General features: G+C 36.0%; 1 protein-coding gene and 1 long non-coding RNA gene across 2 annotated transcripts in view; both read left to right on the top strand.

Moving 5' to 3' along the window:
- Nucleotides 1-6,221, top strand: part of LOC129276363 (somatostatin receptor type 5-like) — a 36,392-nt gene extending 30,171 nt beyond the window's left edge. The window contains exons 2-4 of the mRNA XM_064109583.1: nt 1,097-1,262; nt 2,777-2,903; nt 4,054-6,221. Coding sequence (XP_063965653.1) covers nt 1,097-1,262; nt 2,777-2,903; nt 4,054-4,818 — 1,058 coding nt within the window. The 3' untranslated portion in view covers nt 4,819-6,221. The remainder of the gene's footprint in view (nt 1-1,096; nt 1,263-2,776; nt 2,904-4,053) is intronic.
- A 6,951-nt stretch (nt 6,222-13,172) lies between these two features.
- LOC135156615 (uncharacterized) lies at nt 13,173-24,482 on the top strand. The gene is made up of 3 exons (XR_010295664.1): nt 13,173-13,229; nt 13,390-13,655; nt 20,853-24,482. It is a non-coding gene; the product is annotated as an uncharacterized LOC135156615 (long non-coding RNA).
- The last annotated feature ends 113 nt before the right edge of the window (nt 24,483-24,595 follow it).

Genomic DNA, 24,595 nt, shown 5'->3' with positions numbered 1-24,595 from the left:
TTTTTAGTATTAAACTGAAAAGCAAAATTATGTCTTTGCGGACAATAATTTTAAGAAAACATGTTACGAAAAAGGCCCATTTTATATAATTGTAGATGCCAGTTCTTGTCTGGTTATCATAATTTCCATTAAATTCCTAAGAGTCGAATAGAATATCAGACATGGATGCTATTATCATTCATGTAATCCTTTCTTGTGGTAAATGATATTCATCATTAATGTTCATTGGTGATTATTTAGCGCGTAAGAAAGGTTCACTAGTCGTTCTTAAAGTCGCTCTTTATTACTTACGAACAGCTTTATCAAACACGCACCGGATCCCAAATCCCAGTTCCATAAAGATCAATGCGAATAAGTTTGTATATATTTACAAATTTCCACATTAATTCAAAATTCAGTGAGAAGACGAAAATTGAAGAAATGTCATATCTTAATAGAATCTCTAATAACTGCCTCTTTGATAAGGTATAATTCATTCAAATATGAGTAGATGTTTAGACGTTGTGTCTGAAAGCACTTTTCATTCTTTGCATACTTTGTTTTTAGTATGCATATTTTCTAAGTCACGGGTATTCGTGAAAAAAAAATTCTTCCATTTAGAGATTTTTTATATGGAAATCAATAATGGCAATGGAAGTGAATATATGGACAGAACTTTCCCTTGACACAAAAACGGTCTCTGGTGTCGCTAATGAAATGTTAATTATTTTTATTATGCAGTAAGAGCGGGGCTTATTAACGCCGTTGGTCAAGACGGTTGTAAAAGGATACCTTAGATGTAATAAAATGTAACTTCAAAAATCAATCTTTACTTGATTTTTCAGACAATCACAATCTGTAATTGATTTGTGTTTAAGACGTTAAGTAGAACTAATCTACGGTAGGAGTAGTGAGGCAAAAATTCAAATAAACAATTGTTTTCTTCCATTTTCACAAAATATCATTTTTCAATAATAATGTATACAAAATCATATTCCCCTAACGTATGATGTAAAGCAATTATTCATTCATATTAATATTGTCATAATCATATCATTATTATTATCATACTTTTACTAATTTCATACATTTTCCTTTCTTAATTTGACCACCTCAGCGGATCTCCTCGCCTCCCTGGTGGTACTGTTCCACGTGACCGAATTCTACCAATCAACGTGGTCGATTCTATGGGCCTATAATATCCAATGTGAACTACATCGTTATCTGAGGTTTATAGGATTTAACTGCACGGTCTTTACCATGATGGCTATAGCCATAGACAGGTGAGAATGAAATAAGATATTTAATTAAAAATGTTTAAAAAATTAATAACAAGTTTTAAAAAATAATACTTTATCAGATAAATCAAATTAGATATGAAAAAACTAATAATAAGTATTAAATACGTGTAAATGATATCAAATGTTAAATTATATTATTTTATTATGTTGCATTTCAAATACTGAGAATAAAGCGCTGAGAGACGTCGTTCCGATGTATTATAACTATATGATTATACTGGTGAAGAGTGAATCACGTGACATGATAGTGTCCGATACAGGTGTAATCGCTCTTCAGGGACGTTGCCACAGGTTGGGGGGGGGGTGCAGAGGGATAAGTAGTAAAGAACATAAAAAAGTATTCAAAAACAGGAGAGTATAACAACAAGAGGGAGAGAGAGAGAGGGGGGGTAAGAAAGAAGGTAGAATGGTATGAAAGGAGGAGATCTTGGTAGTGTAAATATAATTTAGTTAGAAAAAAATATGTTGTCACATTGATTTAGCCCCCCCCCCTATTGAAATATCCTCGTGTCGCATCTGTTTACCAATGTGACCGAGATACTGATTGCATATAGCCATAGAACCCTCCCCCGCACTCCAATTGTAATGACTTTGCGAATGGAATACTCGAGCTATTCAATTTTTCATGATGATTAATTATTAATGACAATTATATAATTTTTTCCCGACTATACACTTACCGTCCTTTGTTTTCAACGCAGGCGATAGTAGGATTTTAAAACAAACAAGTGCGTGTGTTTTTATTATTATCATTTTTAAGGGCCAGCAGAATCGATTCTATTCCAATAGAGTTGCATAAGAAATAAGTAATAAAAGTTTGGGCTTCCATTGTCGTCATTATAATTCTTTCAAGGATGGTCAAGATAATGGTAGTTGTAAATGGAAGGCCTATACACTGACGTCTAGTTGGCATAAATAACAGCAGAAAAATAGAAAGATATTAATAATAACGGTTTGGCGAAATCCATTAATTGATGATAGAGCTATGAATTTTTTAAATTGTAGTCTGTGACGTCACTCGCTACTTTCCGTATATGCATATCATCTTGTTATTTATCTAATATTATGGGTTCATATGAACTTTTTTCACATTTTGATCGATGTTTATTTTGGGAATAAATTTGACAACAGCGTTGGCTTCAACTTAAAAAACCCTGAAGGCAAATGATCCCCCATCCCATATCCCCTCTCCCTCTCTCTTTGCCTCCTCCCCCTCTCTCTGCCGTCCCCTCCCCTCTCTCGCTCTCTCTCTCTGTCGTGTTAACCAGTCTCTCATCTGGTCAAGGCCCTGCCTTGCGTTTGGTGACAGGCTGCCCTCTCCTGCCGCCCAAAATCGCATATATTTCACAATGAGAGGAATAATGACACTTTTTTTTCCAAAGTACCCCCTAACATTTTGATTTTTGATAAGCTCTTTATGATATTCTACACGATATGCTTACAATTTTTTTAATACAATTTTGTTCTCCCTCCCCCTCTCTCCTTCACTGTCAAAGATATTTCGCAGTTAGTAGCCCTGTCCTGTTCAAGGCTAAATTTACGGTCAGTCGAACAAAGTTCATTCTCCTCTTCATCTGGTTGATCGCGATCGCCACAGCTCTCCCCGTTGCCTTCATGTTTGAGGTAAGTCACATGACAATCATAGAATTATTAGCCATGGCATACCGTGAAATTTTTTTCGGGTTGGAAATGGGGACTCTGACAAAAAAAGGGCTAACACAACACTGGAGGCACTTTTCTGACTAAAATTAGTTGAGGCTGGAAAAATGGTCGTTAGAAATTCTGTTAGGAGGCCACTCTGACCACCCCACCACCTTCTTCAGGTGCTGTTGTTATTATTCATGGAACTATAATTACAGTAATCATAAAGTAATCATTAAAGTTACTTGTATTGGCAAGTAACACTGACTCGTATGTATATGAATTAGATAGACATGTTAATGAAATTTATGTCATAATTTAAGTCAAGATTTCAAACGAAAACATCTTTTAAAATGTTGTTTCTTGATGAGCATTGAGATTCAAATGCAATTTCTAATGCGCGATATAATTCTCCAATTTCTTGAATTATTCATATCTATACTCGACAAAAAATATTATTTCACCATGAGAAACGAACAATATTGTTTGAGCCCAAATTATTGTTGCTTTGACTGGGAGTGCATTATTTCACCGAGAGATGGCGCTATGGCTTTCAAATATTGCCCCACCATTGTACAAATCGTGCAGGTGATGTTATTCAAAACACAGAGACAAGCTATAAGACGAGAGACGTGATCTCGTCAAGTCAGGTCATCGGGCGAAAAGACAAAAAGACGAATCCAGAATCTAGCCAAGTTGACTTGTTGACTATCAAAAGACGATCAGATAAGATCACAATCATGTGTCGTCAACATGTTCAAATTCAATTCAATTCAATTCATTTCGGTTTGATGAGGTCGTTCAGACAAGAATACATCTACAGTCATGTCTTCTTGTTATTTTCTTCCGACTAGAGTCCAGACAAAACTCGATACCTTGACTTCTTTTTTCCTGTTCGGAACTTTTTTGAAAATGCTGAAGTTTTCACAATATATATTCTTAGCTTGAGAATAAAATAATCCTTTATCGATCTATTACTCTTTTATTAGTGTTTGCCAGGAAAAATGACAAATTTCCTGTTTTCGTTCTGATTTAACGACCATAAGGATAATACAAAACTTGATTGTTTCTTAGTCATCATATTATTTGTTTTCTGTTTTCAAAAGTTATTTTATATTGGTATCCATTTCAGAGCATTTACAGCGGAGATGGGCAGGCGATCTCGTACCCGGGCAAACTCCCTTGGGCGTGCAAAGTCATTGTCCCCTTTGGAACGTGGTGGAAAGACTTTAAACCCGTGTACCTCAACATCCTTCTCTTCTACGTGCCCGTCATCATCACCGCCGTCATCTACGTGCGCATCGTGATAAATGTCAAACGAAGCAACAGCTACCTGCAGAATAAGCTCGTCAATGGCGCCCCAGTGCCGAAACGGTTTCGCAACACACATTGGAAGATATGCAAGAGTTTGCTTTGCGTTTTTCTCGGCTTCATCGTCTGTTTCGCGCCTTTTGCCACCTATCACATCGTACAGCAGTATTTCTCAACAGCATTGCACCCTGAACTTAAAAACCTCTCACTTCTTTTGCCTTACTTCAACTCATGCCTGAACCCTGTCATCTATTCCTTCACGAACGATACATTTTGGAAAGCCGCCAAGCAGATAATCTGTATGTCGACGTCGAAAACCACGACGAGGGCGTCGTTGCCCTCGAGCGAGATGAACGGAGGTCATCCGTCTGGTCTCAATGCTATATCGGGCAATCAGATGCGGGAACGTGGAGAAGGCGGGCAAGCGATAGGAATCTCGTTCTCGTATGAAAGGAACGCGGTTGAAGTGGAATACAGTCCTGGCTTTGCTCGACATCAAATTAATCTCGTTGACGATTGCGAACACGGCCATGGGACGGTGTCCGAGAATACGAGATCATCAGAATATTGCATGACAACATTTTGATTCACATGGAAATGCATGACTTGATTACCACCAGCCCTGTATATGAAACAAGAACAAAGAAGAATGATTGATTTAAAGGATAATGAAACATTTGGAACGAGATAGTTTGCGCGAAAACAGAAACATTAAAAAACTTATCAATAAAAGTTTAAGAAAAATTGAATGAATAATAAGAAAGTTATGAGCATTTGAATTTTAGATCATTATTGTAATGTAGATCCTCCCATTGGCAATGCGACAAAGATGACTGTGTGATGTCATTATGTGAACTACTTTTCCATTACTTTTGTATACATTTCACTTTAAACTGCATCCTTTATCACATCTATCAGTAGATCATGTAAAATATTCTTTCTACAGCGGGGCTTATACAGATTTTCAAAGAATACATTATGGATAAAGAGTCTGTATCAATATAAGAAAGAGCAAAAAAGAAGAAGACATTTTGGGGGTATTTTATAGTCCATCAAACTGTCAAACTCACGTGTGACATCACAAATCTTGGTCGCATTGCCAATGGGAGAATCTTTATAGCGTTAGTGATCGCAATATTCAAATGCTCATAACTGTCTCATTATTTCGTCCCTTTTCTCATTTTTCATCTTTTTCTTTGATTTCTTTTTGTTTCCACACAAGTCCATTTGTTCCAAAGGCTTTACCCCCCTTCATTGAAAAACATCTATTTTGAAGCAGCTTTGAATGTTTGCATATTTCTCATGAGAGGTAGAAATTAGCTAGGTATAACGTGTACCACGATATAAGTGATGTTTGCGTTTGTGCCAATACAATATTTTAAGTTGTCCAAAAAGTTATCAAAAAAAAAAAAAAAAGTAAACTATGGAGGTATGTTCTATTTTCTCTATCTTAAATATTTTTATTGAAAATTTTGGGCCACTTGTTAAAGTGATTTGAACAAGTTGACCACAATTTTCACTGTGATTTATGAATTGGCATTTTTACTCGTGTCACAATCGACTGAATAATGAAAATGAATGTTTCCCCAATTGCTTTCAGAACCGTCTGATTTAGAGGTTTCCTGCCAAAATTCAAATTCGTTTTAAAACAAACTTTAGACAATGGTAGAGCAAGTCTGAATTGGGCCAAGTCATCACTTCTTTCGTCTTCTCTGAACGTTTTGTCCTCAAGTATTTTGTATACAAAAAGGTAGGTTGGAAATCCAAAAACTAAAGAATGATACGTTTTTATTTCCACGAAAATATGAGAAGTCTTGAAAAGTAAAAAATATTGAATCTATTCATATTTGTCATATAGATCTATGACAAATATGGCAACTATGTCCGTAATTACTACTGCTGCTACTACTACTACTATACTACTACTATTACTACTACTACTACTACCACCACCACCACCACCACCACCACCACCACCACCACCACCACCACTACTACTACTACTACTACTACTACTACTACTACTACTACTACTACTACTACTACTACTACTACTACTACTACTACTACTACTACTACTACTACTAGTCTACTACTTCGACAACGACGACGAAAGGTCAAAGCAGAAACAGACTTTTTAGACAAAAGAGACCTCCTAATCATTAATATTCAAAATATATCACCTTAAAATTACATTATAGCCCAATATGCAACTGAACTGTGTTACAACCCCACCTCACCTTTCACTCAATAATTCTACCTCTGATGTCAGTTTTTACAGGTTTATTGATAAAGATACGCAATAATAATACACGAGGTAGAATAATATTGTTGGGTTGATATAATGTTCAACATAAATGAAATTGTCGTGGACAGTGGCGTACCTGGGATTTTTCACAGGGGGGGCAAAACCGTCCGCAAAAAAATTTGACAGCCCAAAAAAAAAAAAAAAAAAGGTCTTCAATCACAAATGAAGGATTTCTCGTACCAGAAAAAAAATTTGACAAGCAAAAAAAAAAAAAAAAAAAAAAAAAGGTCTTCAAGCTCGTCAGGGGGGGGGGGGACAATAAAGGTCTTCAAGCTCGTCAGGGGGGGGGGGGCAGGGATACGTCCTTTGCATGGGTTGTGGCTCGTCGGGGGGGGGGGCAGACTGCCCCCCGTAGGTACGCTAGTGGTCGTGGATTCTTCTTCCCGTTGTTTTAAATAACCAATTATTATGCTGTCATTTTAACATTTTTTTTATTTAGACTTGGCCACTATTGGTCATGGAGGGAGGTCAAATATCCTACTAATGGCAATTTTATCATTTTACGTGAAGTCATTTCATAGAGAAAACCGCCTTTCTTATCGTCCGGCATTGAATCGCTGCAGGATCAGCTGATATTATAAAAATATATCGTCAAATTGAATTATTTACTGTAAATAAGAAAAATGTGTACAAATCGCTTAGTTAACTTTTAAAAGTCTTAGAAAATGTACTGTGCTGTCAAATCTACGAGGGTGCTAAAAATCACCCCTTTTTCCAAATTAATTCTTACATAAAATGTAACATTATGTAAGCGCTTTGATACTTTTAGCACACCTGTACTATACAAAGAATACGAGATATCATTATGCCGCTGTTTTTTTAAAGATTTCATTGGAATATCATATCAACTTTTCTACTTGCCATATATTTAGTTTCAATGTGATGTTTTATTTTAACATTATCTGTTTCTATCGGTCAATTTTAGTAGACATAATAATTTCGTATTTAAAAAAAATGTATGCACGAGATTTTTAATGACAGTTGCGCCATTGAAATCTATTTACCATTTTAGTGTGTTTAATGCACCACTTTATGTCATGTTTTTGTCAATATACAAATGATGCATGCACATGAGTTCATTAGGCGATCTATCCTCACGCGAGTTGAGGCTCTGTTCAATCCATTGCACGAAGCCGTTGGGCTGAGTGCAATGGGGTGAACACAGCCTCAACGAGAGTGGATAGGTCGCATAATGGACGAATGAAGGCATGCATCATTCGGTTTATACAACGAATTTTCTAGATTTTATTTGACAAAAGAAGAAGAAAAAAAAGCAAATGGAATTAAGACATATTTTGCCTTTTGTCTGACAATTCATTTTCTCTGAAAATATTTTTTCCCGGTTTATGAAAGCAGTTAATTGTTTGTTCTTTTGTGACGCACTTTGATTCATGAATCTGAGCGCGCACAGTCAGCCTTGTTGATGCGCAATCGTGCAATGGAAAAATAAAAAATGCACGGTCGCCGTGCAATGGAAAATAAAATTTGCATGCAGCACAAAATGGATCAAATATTGAATGGCTTTCAACCAATCAAATTACAAGAATCTTTGTATGAGTTGTATAATATTGTATAAGTAAAATCCATTATTTCACATGGAAGTGTCCAAAGATAAAGAATTCGTATTAAATATACTGTACACAGTCTACACACTATATATATTTAATAGTGCTCTTCATTTGCTGAGAGTATGACAAGAAACTGTTATTGAAAGAGGGAAGTGATTTGAAATAAATATATATTTTTGAAATAAACATGATACAGGGGCCTGTTGCAAAAAGAGTTGCAATCAAACGCAACTCAAAAAAATCTTACGCAACTTGATTTTCAGCCAATGAAGCACCCGTATTCAGGGGGGCGTTTCATGAAAGCACTTGTTAGACGTTTTATCCGACATGTCCTGTTTTATCCGACAGTTACCATAGTAACAGTGCTTGTCAGCCAATCAAAATCAAGGAAAGTTGTCAGATCTGACAACTTGTCGGACAGAAATGTTGATTTTGACTTGGCGTTTAAACGCAACTCTTTCTGCAACAGGCCCCAGATCTGAGAAATTCTGTTATAAGGGAAGTGACGAATATACAGAGAGAGAGGGAGAGAGGGGGGCGGGGGAGAGAGGGAGGGGGGGGGGGAGAGAGGCGGAAGAGGAGAGAGAGAGAGGAGAAGTATAAGAGAGAGAGAGAGGAGAGAGCAGAAGATAAATAGGAAAAACAGAGAAGGAAATGAAATTTGAAATTTGGAACACACAGAATTTTATACACCTTAATTGAAACACTTGTATCAATCTTATGGGGTGTAATCTTGCACCTTTTAGTGGAAAAGGTGCAAATACGTACCTTATATTATCATTTGCACCTATAAATGCTCGTTTGAACCCTTAAAGGTGCAACTTTTCACCTTTAATGTGCATAATACTTGTAGTCTTAAAAAGTTCAAATTTGCACCTTTATGGTGCATTTCTGCACCAATATAGGGTACTTATTATAGCTAACTGCCCCCTTAAAGGTGCATAAATGCACATAATTACACTCATTTTTAGCACTGACCCCTTGGGGGTACTGCAACCACTAGGTTTCACATTTGAACCCACATTTCTCGTGTGAAGAGGAGTTGCTGATAATTGTTATCTTGTCTTTCCGTTAATGCCCACAATAATGGCATATGAACGTCAAGATTGACTTGACCTGCCGGGACCGGCAGGTGCAATACACCGGGTGAACACCCTACTTTGACGAATAGTGTATTGGTTTTAACGTGCATAGGTTGGGACCAACATTTGCGTCCTTTCCGATGGACGGAGTGTTTTATAACTGAAAGAGCAAAAATAAAACATTAAGAGCATTATATAGATAATCGGTGATATCATCTGATTGAAAACTTACGTAAATCTTTTGTTTATCTTCTGATCACAGGTGAACAAATTCACATCGTGAACATAATCACTGCGAAACGTGTCAGGTATTAGTCTCACATGTGAGCATAAAGGACCAAGAATAAAGTAGGCTTGAAATCCCGAGAAAAAGATGCTTATAAGTTTATAGAAATAGCAGTCATAAGCAACATATTATAATACAAGTCACATGATCTCACATCTCAATAAATGCCCACACCGATAGCGTCAATTTCGTTTTAAAGGGGGTGCATGGGGGGAGATTGAAGATTCGACGAAAATCCATAATATCAGAATTCGCATGGTTTGCGACTTTTGGTTTTCAATGTTGTAACGTCACATAAAAATTATACAAGTATTATACCCTGCAGGCCAGCGTCAGACCGAAATCCTATAAATTGTAATTTCGTATTTTTTTATGATCAAATCTATGTTTTTCATTGAATAATGTATCAAGGAATGTTCCTAATTATAAAGTAAATATTCCTACTTCGAGTACTCTGTTATGCCTTGTGCCGGGGCTTTGTGATGGTTTATCGCCAAAACCTCATAAATGTTTCGCTTCCTTTTTTCTGCTTTTATCTAAATGACCATTAATAATAATATTTTCGTATCATTTTTATTATTGTTATTATTATTCATTTATTTTTATTTATTTTTATCCTTTTTTTTTGGGGGGGGGGGACTCACATTACTAGCTAAGCTTTTCAGTGGATCTCATTTTTTCCCACATCTATATTTTACATTGTGTAACATTAATTTTCTTGTTGATAAAACAAAACAATAATTTACGTTTTGTAAACTTTGTCTATTCTCAATACTGAATAAATTGAATGTATGTCGTGCAATTATTTTGTATCATTTTCTGTGATAATTAATGCAAATTGAATTTGAATTTGAATATGGATGTTGAATTTTGATAATCCCAATGAACGAGACTTGTTGCAAGTCGAAAGAGCAAACACTGATGTGGCATTTTTTTTTATTATTAAGTTTTAGAATGAAGTAAATGAATGCATGACGTTCACATACTATTATGACTATGGGGTCAATACATTGATAAAACATGGCGCTACAATTTTACTAATAAGCTTACTTAATATTAGTGCCGATATTTGTGGCTCAAGTATACGCGGTATCACAATCATATTGAAGAAGAGATTTACAAAATAATGTAGAATGAACACGATTGAGAGGGTCACTGTATCATTCTGTTGATTCTTACAAACAGTTTATTCTCGGCGATGAACTCCATTTTGTGAAGGAGTGTAAATACTTTGCCAAAATACGTTTAGGCAATTCGATAGATTATTATGTAAATAATTTCTTATCCCACAAGGTTTTGTCCTTTGGTTATTGATTAGCTGGTAATTGACGTCTGTATTTGTTATCAGTCTCTAGTCATTCTTCTTCTTATTTTTTTTAATTTTTTTATTCTTCATCTTATTTTGTCCTCTTTAATTCTGTTCTTGTAGGCTTTTGCCTTCATCTTTGTCTTAGGGTTGGTTAATTTGACCATTCCGTTTTGTTTTTGCTTTATTCAGGTCTATGTATCGCTTCTATGACCAATAAGAATCTTTTCCATGCTCATTCTTACTCCCTTATAATTTTCTACTATTTTTCTCCCCCCCCCCTTCAACATGTTCATAACTTAAAACAATCAAACCGCCCCAGACTTAAAAAAGAAATAACTTTTCACATTTCGTACTAATTATTTTTGTAATGCAAAATGCGATTTCGAAAATCTAATCGCTTTCGAATCGCATTATGTGCCATGATGTGCGGCGTTTATTATATATAATGTCCCACAACTGACAAAGGTTAGCTATAATTATTACACATTTTAAACAAAATGTTTGACTAGTTACGATACATTATTTCATCAAAATGCGGAGACAGCATTTTGATGATCCCTTGTCAGTAAGGAAGTTGCACCCCTCCCCCTCCTCCTTCCTTATTGAATCTACATTGTTATTCATTTTGGTATCAGCATGTGGTCGATGAGACCAATAGGTTCATAAAGAGTGAAATTTATTATATCTTATTAATCCTTAAAAAACTTGATACTGAACCATGTATAGTGATGATAAAAAGCATTTTCTTCGTTCCTTTGGTCAAAGGGGTTTTGATAATTTTAAGCGGAAAACGATCAACGAAATTTCACAAAAATATATGTATTGATGAATTATTTCTAATCCAAATTTTTTCCGTTGTTCGCTTTGTGCTGGTTAGCGAGTCCAATATTGATTGACTACAAAATGACCCACTCTATTGCTGAAGTTGATCTCTACCCTGTCTAGTGGATACATAGTTCGTTGCCATGTAGCCGTGGGACTGCCGGGGGAGGACCGGGGGGTGTGTACACGCCGAAGAATGCAAAACAAAAAATATTTTGAAGTTACAGAGAGCCAAGTAAATATGACATTAAAACGAGTTTACAATTTCAGAACATCAAAATAATATGAAGATAAGTCCAATGAGCATAAAAACATGGCAAAAGTATTTAAACAAAAAATAGAAATTAATAGAAAATCTTATCAAAACGATAAGCCACTAACGATGTTGCGTCTCGCCCATTTGTGAAAATAACTATAGCAATCTGAAATGGCACACAACAAAATTTATCAAGAAAATTCATTGCGAAATAATGATGGAATAACATTTCATAAAAATAAGAGAAGTGCTTTTTCTTGCAAAATAGAGAAGTAAAAAACTATTCTATGTTTACACAATATATATGTACAAGTTCAGAAGCCCCATCTATCATTAGCAATTAGATTCAATATTGAACAAGACAATGACAGAGAAAAGGCAAATTCAAGATTTTGAAAACATTAAACATATGACAGCAAATGACCTTTGACCTTTGTTGGGCATAAAAGTCGAATTCATTGGGGACGCACCATTAAATTTCCAGGGGGGCTGGAAGTCCCCCCCCCAAAAAAAAAAAAATATATATATATAAAAAACTTGACTTGTTATATGAGAAAAAAAAACTTGGTCCTCTTGAACCACATTCATGACATCTGAAAGGTGAAAAAAACTTGTCTCAATGGAGTAAGGAAAAAAAACTTTGCTTAAAGATGAAATTAGGAAAAAAAATAGCATCAACCTAAACTTCCTCCCCCTGGGTATCTAATAGTGCGTCCCTTAATATCTTCTATCAGCTCAGATGAACTTGCATGATACTCATTCTGAATTTTTTGATAAATTGCACCATGAAACACACACACACATCTGCATCCTCACCCACCCTTCCACCCCCACCAACATTTGCTTGACGCCCCCACACACCCTTGTTAGTTTAAATGATAACACATCACTACTGAACAATGTCTCGTCATTATTGTCTGACATGTCAGATTATGACAACTTTACTCAATAAAACATATAAGTACATAAAACTTTTTATTAACCCGAATTTTGGCAAATTTTAACCAATACTTGTGTGGACAGTTTGTTTCCCAGGGTTGGTCAAAAGTTGGGAATATTTTGCCCATTTATTTTAAGAGTGCAGGCGTCTCCTTAACTCGAAATGGGCAAGGTAACCTTTTACTTAAGACAGCTTATATACGCCGGGCCGTTTGGACCCCTCGCGCTAGTTAACGTTTAAACGGATTAAAGAGATAAAAACCGTTATACAACCAAAATCCAATACCTTGCCAAATAATGCTGACAATTTAAACAAGATAGCGCTTTTGTCGTTCCCAAATAAATGTAATTATTGCAAACATTTTCAGGCGATGTACTATTTATTTTCGTGCCGAGTTCGGAGACTCCCTACAGCGTGAAAACACACGTGAGATTAGTACTTTTGTTTCTGTTGTTTTGAATTTCTTTATGTCATTAGGAATTGTGACCTTATGCGCCCAGGAGGGGGGTCATCGTAATATTTCTATCGTTCTTTCAGTGCTCCTTCTCTCTCTCTTTCTCTCTTCACCTCTCTCTCGTCTTCTTAGAATCCTATAACGATTGAAGAAGCAATCTGGTATTGGGCTCGAACCAAGTTCACGGCATAAATCACCAGGGGAATCCGTCAGGAGCAGGGTTGATTTTACGACCGAATAGTTCACTCGGGTAGACGTCAAGAAGCGAAACCCACAGGAAAGTCTGGAAGATGGAAGACCTACCAAACGGTAATGTGGAAGAATTCAGAAAATCTGACGGTTACGACGCGAAGATTTCACAAGAAAATCTCACCGATGTAAAACCAAAGTTTACCACAGTGAGTATGACATATTTATGCCATCTTTAACTTATGAAATTACAGTCTGGAAGTTTTTAGAGAGAATTATACGATGATAGCGCTATGTCAGGAGAGAAAGACATGATCTGCATTGAATGTCACTCATTTACTGCGCTGTATCCTTGGCCCTATACATTGTCTCGATTATTTTGATGACATTCTCGTTTTATGCCGCATATCTGCAGAGGGCCTATGATATTCGCTAAATCCGCCTAAAAATTGTGAATTATGGTTAAGATGCAATAATTATTTTCAAATGAATCATGTTTAAATCTTTTGTCAACATATTTTTTATTCGAGCCCGGTTTACAATATACGATTATTAATCCATTATTGATCAATAATGTTAATACTATTAGTAAAAAAAATAAAATAAAAATAAACAACCGGAGAATGCATTTCTTGAATGTTTACAGGCATAGAACAACTTATAATCATGGACCTATGAAGAGATGGACGATTAGCGCGAGCATTCTTTGGTCCAATGCAACGAACGTAGAGGGCAGCAACACACGCTTGTCAAGGCCCTATATAAACATTCAATGTTTTCATAATCAATGTTATTTTAATTTCAATATATTTTTTCGTCGTTTGATTTAAAATTAAAGAACATTTTTATTTCGGGAAAACCTCATGGTCACGTGTTGGTATAGATTTTGCCATCCATGCACATGCTCACTTAAATTCATTATACCATAACTTTATCGAATATGAGTTTGTTGTTTCTCCAAATTATAGGCCTTATGTTTGAGAAACTATATTTACCTGTTGCGAACTTGATAAAAGTATTTTATTTCAAGCAAGGATATAAAACTTTTTGAACAAAAAAATATATATATTTCCGCGCTAAATTATAATGAAAATGAGATTTCAAAATGTTACTCATAAATCCCTACTTCTGATTGAAGGATTTGAATCAATGGAAGAAATCGAGCAAGCATAACGCTGCATATATTTTCATCAAAATTAGATGTAAAATAAGAAAGTTATGACATTTTAAAGTTTCGCTTCTTTTTCATTAAACAGTTATATGCAAAACACAGTGACTTGCAAAATTAGAGAATCGATGATTTCCATCTCTCGCTATTTCGTGTGGTTTGAATTATACAACATTTTATTTTTTACAGATTTGACAATAATTAAGACCAAATTGACTGAACCGTGAAGCGTTCAAACACTGGTAATTCCAAATATTCATGAAGGAATAAAACTTCGTTTTACATGGCAATGAGGGTAAAATCAGAATATTTCATAATAGAATACAAAATAAATAGTCATTGGGTGACGTCATCAGCCCCTTCGTATATTGCATATCACGGTTTTGTGAAATTAAACGTAATTTTAAAATTCATAACCTTCTTATTTTATATCCGATTTTGATGAGCCTTTTCAGTGTTATGCTTGTTGGAACTTTAATCTATTCAAAACTTTTGGTTGTGGTAGATTTGACCTTAAAAGGTAAAGATTTGCTTTATTCACCAACGCGCACTAGTAAGTAAACTATTCTGAAAATCTAGTATGACATGAACTTGCAGGCATAACATTGATTGAAAAACAGTCTTGCAAACTATGAGCAGGCCGTGAAAAAGTTCTTAGTCCCTTGAATAGAACGATGGCTGATCTATACTCTATAATACTGTTGAGTGTCTTCATCATGTTTGATCGCAAAAAAAATCATATCAAGTAGTAAGTTGCAACTTGGTTGGGAATATTCTATGAGAGGGCTTGTCGGATGTTTCTCAACCATAATCATTTCTATCCGACAGTTACCATAGCAACAGTAAGACACCTTTTCTCAACCAATCAAAGCAAAGGAGATATCGGATCGATCTTACAACCTGTCAGAATATAATATATGTTTTTGAACCACTCACTAAGCATGCTAAGTCCCTTGCAAGAAATATGTTTCCCATGTCAGTTATTATAACATTTTAAAGCCCCACATTTCTTGTGAGATCATATTTCGCGCCGGTATACATGTTCTCCCATTCAATCCAGGGGGACCGTGGGGAGCTTTTCATGAAGAGTTTTTGTCAGTGATTTTCAGCGGCTTATGTAATAAGCTACTGAAATCCGTGCATCTGATTGGCTGAGAGCAAGTTGGTCGGTGAAAAATCAATAACGAATCTCTTCATGAAAAGCTCCACAGATTGCAGGCAAGTCATGTTTGTTGATACGTTCATTGAAAGTATGTGACCCTTTCTCGCCCAACAACGGTGATGCGGGACATGCGGGAGGGATCGAGGTTATAATGACGTCATAGAACTTGGAACATACATTATGTCGTGAAATTTAGATTTCGGACTGAATTCTCTCTGTCATTGTGTCGAAATTATATTTCGAAATGAGCATCAAAATTGATGTGACTAGTGCAACGAGTGAAAGCTATGTTGTGCGCTACGTGGGGTTAGTGGGATTAACGGCACTATAAAATCATAATGTAAACAACAAACTTTTATCAGTTGAATATTATAACATTTTTATTATGCACGCACTGATGGACAAATACGACAAAATTCTTCTTAATATTTCATTTTATCATAAACACCTCAGATATACGAACCTATGCAATCTCCACAAATGCATTCTTGGCGATTCCAAGTTTCTTTTCTGTTTGATTTATTTCTGAAAATTGTAAAAATAAACGATAAAACAGTGTAACTATCAATGATACTGGACGAAAAACGTTTTGACCATGCAGAACCCGACATGAGTTAGAAGACAGTGTTTCCACAGATCCAAAACAAATTTCCCGAAACTGATTCCCAAATTTCCCGAAATTCATATACATTTCCTGAAATTTTCAAGTTTTGATTTTTAACAAAGATCGGACAATAATACAATGACCAAAAATCAAGAAATTTAAACTTTTTTTCTTCACGCATTGAAAAGAAAAAAAAAAATTGCGAAATGCGACTCGCACGGAGCGCGAGCAGAAATTTTAGAGCTACCTATGAAGCAAACATTTCTTGAAATTGATATAACATGAATATTGAAAGTTGTTACACCTTAATTGTAATTTTCGGATTTCCCGAAATTTCCTGGAATTTTTTCCATTTCTCGAAAATTTTGAAAATGATCCGGATTTCCTGGAATTCGGAAAATTTCCTTCAAAGTGGAAACACTGAATAGGAAATCATTTAAGAGAAGAGGTAATTGAGCATGTTGAGTGCGAGGGATGGGACGATGAGAAAAATTATCTCAGTAAAATATATATTTTTTTAAAACCATCAGTGCAGTGTAGGTTAATATAAATGTAGGCATTTCATGGGATGGGGAAATTTAATACGAGGGAGCGTTTAACTACCAAGTGAGAAAATTGTTACAGTTTTTACATTTTGGAGCGTCTATATCAAAACCATTGCTTCCAATAATGGGAAATGGACCCAACTATCCCACCTCTCTCTTCTTCCCCCAAGAAGAAGTACTCTCGATCCCATTTCAAGTCTGAAGCTAGACTTGTAATAATTATTTTTAATTATTATATTTAATTATTTATTAATAATTATATTTTACCGCAGCAACCTAGATTTACTCCGAGGTTGAATGAAAAAAAAATAGCTAGGGTATTTTTCTAGTCCCTTTTAGAATTGAGGCCGGGTACTGTTTAGTCATTGCTGGGGATTGGTCGCATCCACTCCTGTCATAGTGGTTGCATCTTCGACTAATTTGATATAAAAGACTATAAATCTAAAATCAATAGATGGCGCTCGATCAGTACCGTCATGCGAACCTCGGTGTCCAACTATACAGTGCGTATAAAAAAAAAGTTTACACTTTGAAAAAGCCCTGGGAATTAAAAAATATACAACATGTGGGTAATTGTTCACATGTAATCTTGGGTTTGGGTCTCATCTATCTAATGAAAGTTAAAGTTTTGACAGAATGTTACACTTGAGTGAGCACTGTCCATTTTTGTAAAGCTCGCAGAAATCTGTTTGTGCAGAAATGCTCGTTTTCACGCGGTGTCAAGGGGAAAGGGCGAAATCAAACTTACCTTGCGAAACATTTCTCATACATTTCCCCTGCTCTTTTAGTCAATTGAAATAAAACGGATACATTCAAGCATTTTGTAACCATTTTGCCACCCAAATTGAAATTTCAACTCTTAGTATGCACAACCTTTACCCTTTTTGTGCCAGCTGGATCTGAGGAAATAACTGAATCTAAACAAAAGTTTGTATCAGACATCTCCAGCATTTTTTCACTAAGTTTTTATCATTTAAAGTGGGTTTACATTTCATTTTCATTTAATACTTGTTTCTCCACACTTTTTCCAAGCTTGACAATGATTAACAAAATGAAAGTCAAGCCTAAGCCATTTCATGTAAATCACAGCTTAGTGTGAAGCAAAAATCATCACGATGGCTTCGAAGTGTGGAGGAGTGGGGTGGGGCGTAATGCACTCTTCGAAGTGTTTTGGGCAAGGAAAGAAGTTAAAAAAGGTAAAATATATCTTCAAATCAAATTTTCCACGTGCTCTTCATGATTAAGGTCTACATTTATTCGCATAACTATTTCAAAATTCTGCGCAAATCATTTTTCACTAACTTTTTAAAAGTAAGTGGTGCTCACTCAAGCGGAAATATTTTTCGACAGTTATAATATCGTCATTTGCTTAAATGGATCTGTACCAATGTTAAAATGTGGAAAAATCTTCAGGATATTACAAATGTATAATTTTACAGGATTTTTTCTAAGTGTAAACTTTTTTTTTGATACGCACTGTATATCGTTCCGGACTGTTTCCCTTTTAGTATTGAAAAAATAAATAAATAGGCCTAAACAAAAAATACACGGATTAGTATGAAAGAAATTGCACTGAATCAGGTCTGTATAAAATCAAATCGAATAAATAAAATACAAAATATGCCCCAGTAATACTAACGAAACCTAATTTTGATCATATGAATTTCATGACTGGAGGAGGCTAAATGATTGTTATTAAAAAAAAATTTATGGGCAACATTGCTTATATGGAGTTCAACCTTGAACTTTAACCCTAATAACGATGCTATTCTCATCTCCTTAATTCATCGAGACAAGACGGAGAGCAAAAGGCAAAATGGAAATTTGACTATAACTGTACGCAATATACCCCAGTCGAAACCATTCCTCCCTCAACCGAATCGGATCGGTTCATGTTGATAATCTGATTTTATCTAATAATAATTCGAATTTTCTGCAAATATTTTCATGCTGCGATGATAATTGCGACGTCGGATCATGGGAACTATATCAAATATTTTAATCTTTATTTATTATGCCCATTTACCATGGAAAATTTCTATGATAGCAAAAATTAGATGTTGAATGAATAAAAAAGAACGAAGATACCCGGCAGTAAATTCAATTTAAGAATTCCGTCATTGTACTTTTGTTCATTTCATAATACTCCCACTATATAGCTGACTACCAATATTATGGGGGTGTCGTGGTCTAGTGGTTAAGACTCTCGTCTCAGTTCAATCTGAAGGACGTCGGTTCGACTCCAAGTCATGGCGTGCTTTCCTTCAGCAAGAAATTTACCCACATTGCGCTGCACTCAACCCAGGTGAGGTAAATGGGTACCCGGCAGGAAGTAATTCCTCAAAAAGCTGTGCGCACCGGAATCGATAGACTAGCTTAGCTGGGGTAATATAGGGGCGCCTCGAGCACCTAGCAAGGTGGATACGTGCGCAATACAAATCCTATATTATTATTTATTTTTATTAATTTTTCTTTGTTTGACTGAATAACTCTTTTGATTGATGGAAAAATAATTCAGTGGTATGAGCTAGGGGGACTGTCTTCAAAGAGGAACTTGACTCAGTGGCGGGTTAGAGATTGAGCGGAAGGGGGGGGGGGCAGGGGCCGATAATAAGGCTCTAAATCTTATTCAAAAATTCTGCGAAAAACAAAACCAAAATAGTCGAGTTCATTATCTTCTATAACAGTAATAATTTTTGACCTTTTTAGTGCAAACATGTAGGCCTAATTTTGTAATAGATTTTGAGAGAAATTTGCACCATTTTCCATTAGTGCCCCCCCTCAAAATTCTTAACTCGTTCAACCACTGTTGGTAATCTACAATTCAATTATGAAATTATAACACGCGAGAGCAACACATCTTGGGCGTGTAAAGGGTGTGTTGTGGGATGGGCGAGGGAGGGTAGCGCATGCGCAAACTGACCTCTCCCTAAAAAGCAGCGATTTGCATCGATCGATCGCGCCACACGCATAACCGCGAAAATCAGTCTGCAAATGCAGTGCAAAACGTGCACATCCCAAGTATAATTTCACAGTAAAAGCAATTTACATTTATAAATCTACGTAATCGGTTCATAACATTATTCTCAAGTTGATGTGTTTTCCTGTTCAATCTTAACTAGCGTTCAAAATATGTAAATCCATTTGCATGATTGTTTCATGTCGAAAAGTGTTTGAATGACAAAACTATGGCCCATTCACAGCTTTCACTGAACTAGTCTACCAAAACAAGTCTTAATTGTGAGTAGGCGTAATTTTCATCCCTTCATTTCTTGTAATTTCAAAGAACGAAAGAAATCTAAAATCAAATTTGAAGATACGAGTGATTTATTTGATAAAATGGAGTCCATAGCTTCTGCTCCAAGCCTCAAAATACTTAGTACATGCGACGGCCCTCAGCTCGAGCGTTTAAAAAGAGACTGGTACCAAGACTAGCATTCATATACTCGTAGTAATTCTGCAGGGTTGGATCTGAGGAAAATTGTCATATATCTGCGAATTTTCAGAAGAGAAAACCACCTGAAGTTTTGCATCAAATATTATATTATAAAATCGACGTGATTTTAGCTTTGATACATCTGCGGTTGGTTGTATTTTCAATTCAGAGATAAAACAAGAAGGCGTTCCTCGTGTTTGTTGACTACACACCGGTATACCGGTACTACGACGACACACGCGCACATGTTGGGGTTGTTTGCATGCAGTGTGCCAGCGACGATCAATTATTGTTCTCAATTCACGCGAGGTGCTCAATTTGATTTGGAACTTGAACGAATCGACACCAACATCACTCGCTCTGACTTTTAACTATACCATTTGTGAAGTGCTTCTAGGATATCTTTATTACTTCGTATTTAGAATTAGCTCTAAGTTAAACTTGAACTATCAAACAAAATGCCTAGCGGTGGTTACACTTTTCCTTCGCAGGGAAAACCGACTGTATGGCTGGTAATTTCTGTCATCGCCGTGACTTTCGGGAGCTCGGCCCAGTACGGGTATGGTATTGGAGTTCTCACTGGTCCATCTTTGGTAAGTCATTGTTTATCTTTTTAATCTTTATAATGTTTGATTTGGAATAGATGGGTTTATTATTTGCACTGCTCCACGCACTCGTATCATGCTTTAATATGTTTTATCACTATGATTAAGTAAAAAGTTTTTTAATCCTTTTTTTTTCTAAGCCTTAATCTAGGCCAAACTTAAAGTTAATTGAATTAAATAACCTTGGTTTGCCTGGACGGGTTTGATAATAAATTTAGACTCTCCAGCGTTCAAAGTCATTATAGATCTACTAAATGTATAGACCCGTTCGAACATTTGTAAGAAGTTTTAGCTTAATGTGTTCATTGTATTAAATTCAAGTTTCTCAAATAAAGTTCTAGGCCCCCTATCCCTAAAATGATCTTGAATGTTGATGAGTGATGTTGACGTCTTGAAGTGGTGTGTCGGATTGATCGGACGAACATGACTGATACATTTGTTGATATTGATATGGAAAACGTCTTTGAAATCTTGATTTTCTTTGTGAAAACTGTCCTTAAGGTTAATGATTTTAGATAAAAAAATTCATGATTTCTGTGATTGAAAATGTAGTTAAACTGTTCACGATATCACCGAAATTCATACTTAATTTCTTAGTTTATTACTGGAGTAGAGGTATGATAAGGCATGATGCATTTTCGTAACTTTGAGATGAGCATCTGAAAAAAATATGGGAAGAAATTTACAAATTCAGTTCCCATTTCCGATGAATAAAGTTAATCTCTAAGAAGAAGAAGAAAAGATATAGGCCGTACTCAACCCGTCAATCGTGTTTCTTGGTTCTCAAAATCTAACAAACGGCAAATCAAATAAAATTTGAAATTTACAATTGCAACTCATGTTCCCTGGTGACATTCTCCCCTTTCACCCTTTTACTAATCAGAGAATTGCACCTCTTTCAAAGCACGCGATCAAAAGGGGTGATCAATTCGTTGATAAAAGAAATATTTCGAATAAAACACCTTGACAATAAAGCGTGCGTTGGATAGCTGCCAATTCGGAAGTTTCATGGTCACTACTGGTCAGTGACCAAACGAGCTGAATGGACCCTGGATTTTGGACGATTTTCGGAACCACTGACGCCTAAACAGTTAAGGAGACTACTATTCATTTCCAAATATCCCTGTCATATTTAATACTGACCCTTCAATATGATTGACATCATTTGATTAGTGTGAACAGTTGTGAACTAGTAATTTTGTCGCAGGGTGAGATGCGTTCGATCGTGTAATATTCAGAAATCAAACACAACCCCTAAATATATACGGCTTTTAACGGTTTTATAATATACAAATATTTATAACATATTATAACATTTTGATTTCCGTTATGTGACTGACGTTCATGATCTTTGGCTTACGCAAGAAGTTTAGTGCAATTTCCAACCCAAGCATCGTGACAAACGTGCCCCGAATTACAATTTCCTGATCGTAATCCCTCTTTCTTTGTCACAGTTTGATTTTACTGAATAAATCTGTGCTGTCTTCTCTCCAAGAAGCTTTAGATGTCAGTTAGAGGAGAAGGAGAAAAGAAAGAGCTCGACAGTTTTTCCCAAATATTAAAAAGAATAATATAAAAAGAAGTAGTTTGGCTTACGTTACCACCTCCCGGCCACCTCCCCTCTGCAAACACTAGTACAGTCTTGACATAACGTCGTAAGCAAATAATTAGATAAAGTTGTCCATATTTCACTGCAACGTTCCACCGGATTTACAGACAGATATTAGAAGTAACTGTTTTCTGAAGTGGAAAAAGTGTAGCTCAGTAGCTACAACCATTTTAGTTTCAGTGAAACTTTTTAGCAAACGATAAGCTATCATTTATCATATACATGGCATATTAAATAATAACAAAGAGGTAAGATTGATTTTCAGGTGGGTCGAATTTTGGCGGAGCGCAGGAAGAAGGACACTCAGATCTTGGGAAAGATATTTCGAAAGATATTCGATTTCCAGGGGAATTTTGTTTGTCGATAGTAACATTGCCAGACAGCTTAACTTAAAAAAACATTGCCGCATGATCAATATTAAATTGCTTATAGGCCGATTGATAATTCAAATTTAGTAAAATGACTCTATTTATTAAAAGGCATTAAGGGGGAAATAACAAATAAACGGAATATAAGTAATTTTTTCCATTATGTAGGCCTATATGTGATGTCAAATTATGACATAAATAAAATCACAGAGAAATTATACATGTATTGTGGTGAAATTTCTTGAACATTTCAAGATGCTGAAACAAAACCGACAGGGGAATCAATATAGTCCTATACATGTATGTATGCACTAAATAGCCCTCCCACATTTAGGGACTATCTACTTTTTAACGATTCATATTTAGTGTGTGACCTTTTCGAGGGTTTAGTGAATTCAATGTCAGATTAAACAATTGTTCTGAAGTGTTGAGTGGTTATTATGTGACTTCAAAATGTGATTCTGTTTGTTTTGGTTATGACTCAAACTTGAATTTGCACTCATACACGCATACTGATGTGCGTAGCATGGGGGCCACTCCTACAGTGCCCCGCCCCCGTCCCGCCCATACCCATCCCCTATTAACCCCTTCCATCCGTCGTTTCACCTGCGCCATCTTCTAATTCCATCATCACGTTTTTTCTCATATCCGTCCGCAAGGATTACCTGTACCTCTCCCTGATACAGGTAACCTTAATATGTTTTATCCAGTCGAATCTATTTAGGACCACGGAAAATATTACTGGTAGAAATTTTACTTCTGGAGACATGGCGTACAGATTATGTTTTAGTTTTACATAATCTGGTACATGCAGGGAGAGATCTAGCTTTTTCCAAGGAGGGAATTCGATTTTGACAGAGAAATTTGACAAGCAAAAATGAATAAATAAATAAAAGGGGGAGGGGGCTTCACTACAAAATGCAGGTCATTTTGGTACCGATGATATTTTTTACAAGCCCCCCGTAAAGGGTTCATAATGAAGGGAATTTGAGGTTTGCTCCAAAATGTAGGTCATTACTTTTTTTCATTTACTTGGCAGCGGCCCAAGGGGGGGGGGGGGGTTAAAAACCCCTAACCCCCGTAGACCCGTCACTGACACGTACAAAATAACTTTGACTTGGGCGAATAAGTTTATTTTAGGTCGACTTAAAATAAAAGTTGAGCTGTATACCCTCTCCTTTCCCTCCCTTCATATCTGCAAACCTTCCAATCTTACCCCCCCCCTCCTAACCAAATGAGATGACACATGCATGTGTAACCGACATGAGATAGATGCAGAGACTATTATCCTGAGATAATCGGCATAGTGTAGGAGTTGGCGAGGTTTCAGATCGTTCCTTCTGATGGACGAGGAGCCTTTTTTATGAATGAGTCAGGATCCTGTCTAACATCTCTTCAAGTTCACCAAGGGTCATACAGAGTTCTCATACAGTCTCATCATCATTGCATTAATGATATGAGATGAAAATTGCAAACATTTATTATTAAAAGAATCCGCTCAAAGTTGGGCGGCGCCACAATAATGAAAAGTGAATACTGAAAAAAAAACTTAAAAAGCGAAAGGGGGAGCTTACTTTACAGGTACATGTAGGCATATTGGTAGTGATTGCCGAATGACTCTTCGAGAGGAATGATGGTGAATGATGGTGATA

This window comes from Lytechinus pictus, chromosome 14 (genome assembly GCF_037042905.1).
Source record: "Lytechinus pictus isolate F3 Inbred chromosome 14, Lp3.0, whole genome shotgun sequence".
In the NCBI taxonomy this organism is placed as follows: domain Eukaryota; kingdom Metazoa; phylum Echinodermata; class Echinoidea; order Temnopleuroida; family Toxopneustidae; genus Lytechinus; species Lytechinus pictus.
This window is presented reverse-complemented; position numbering and strand designations above follow the sequence as displayed.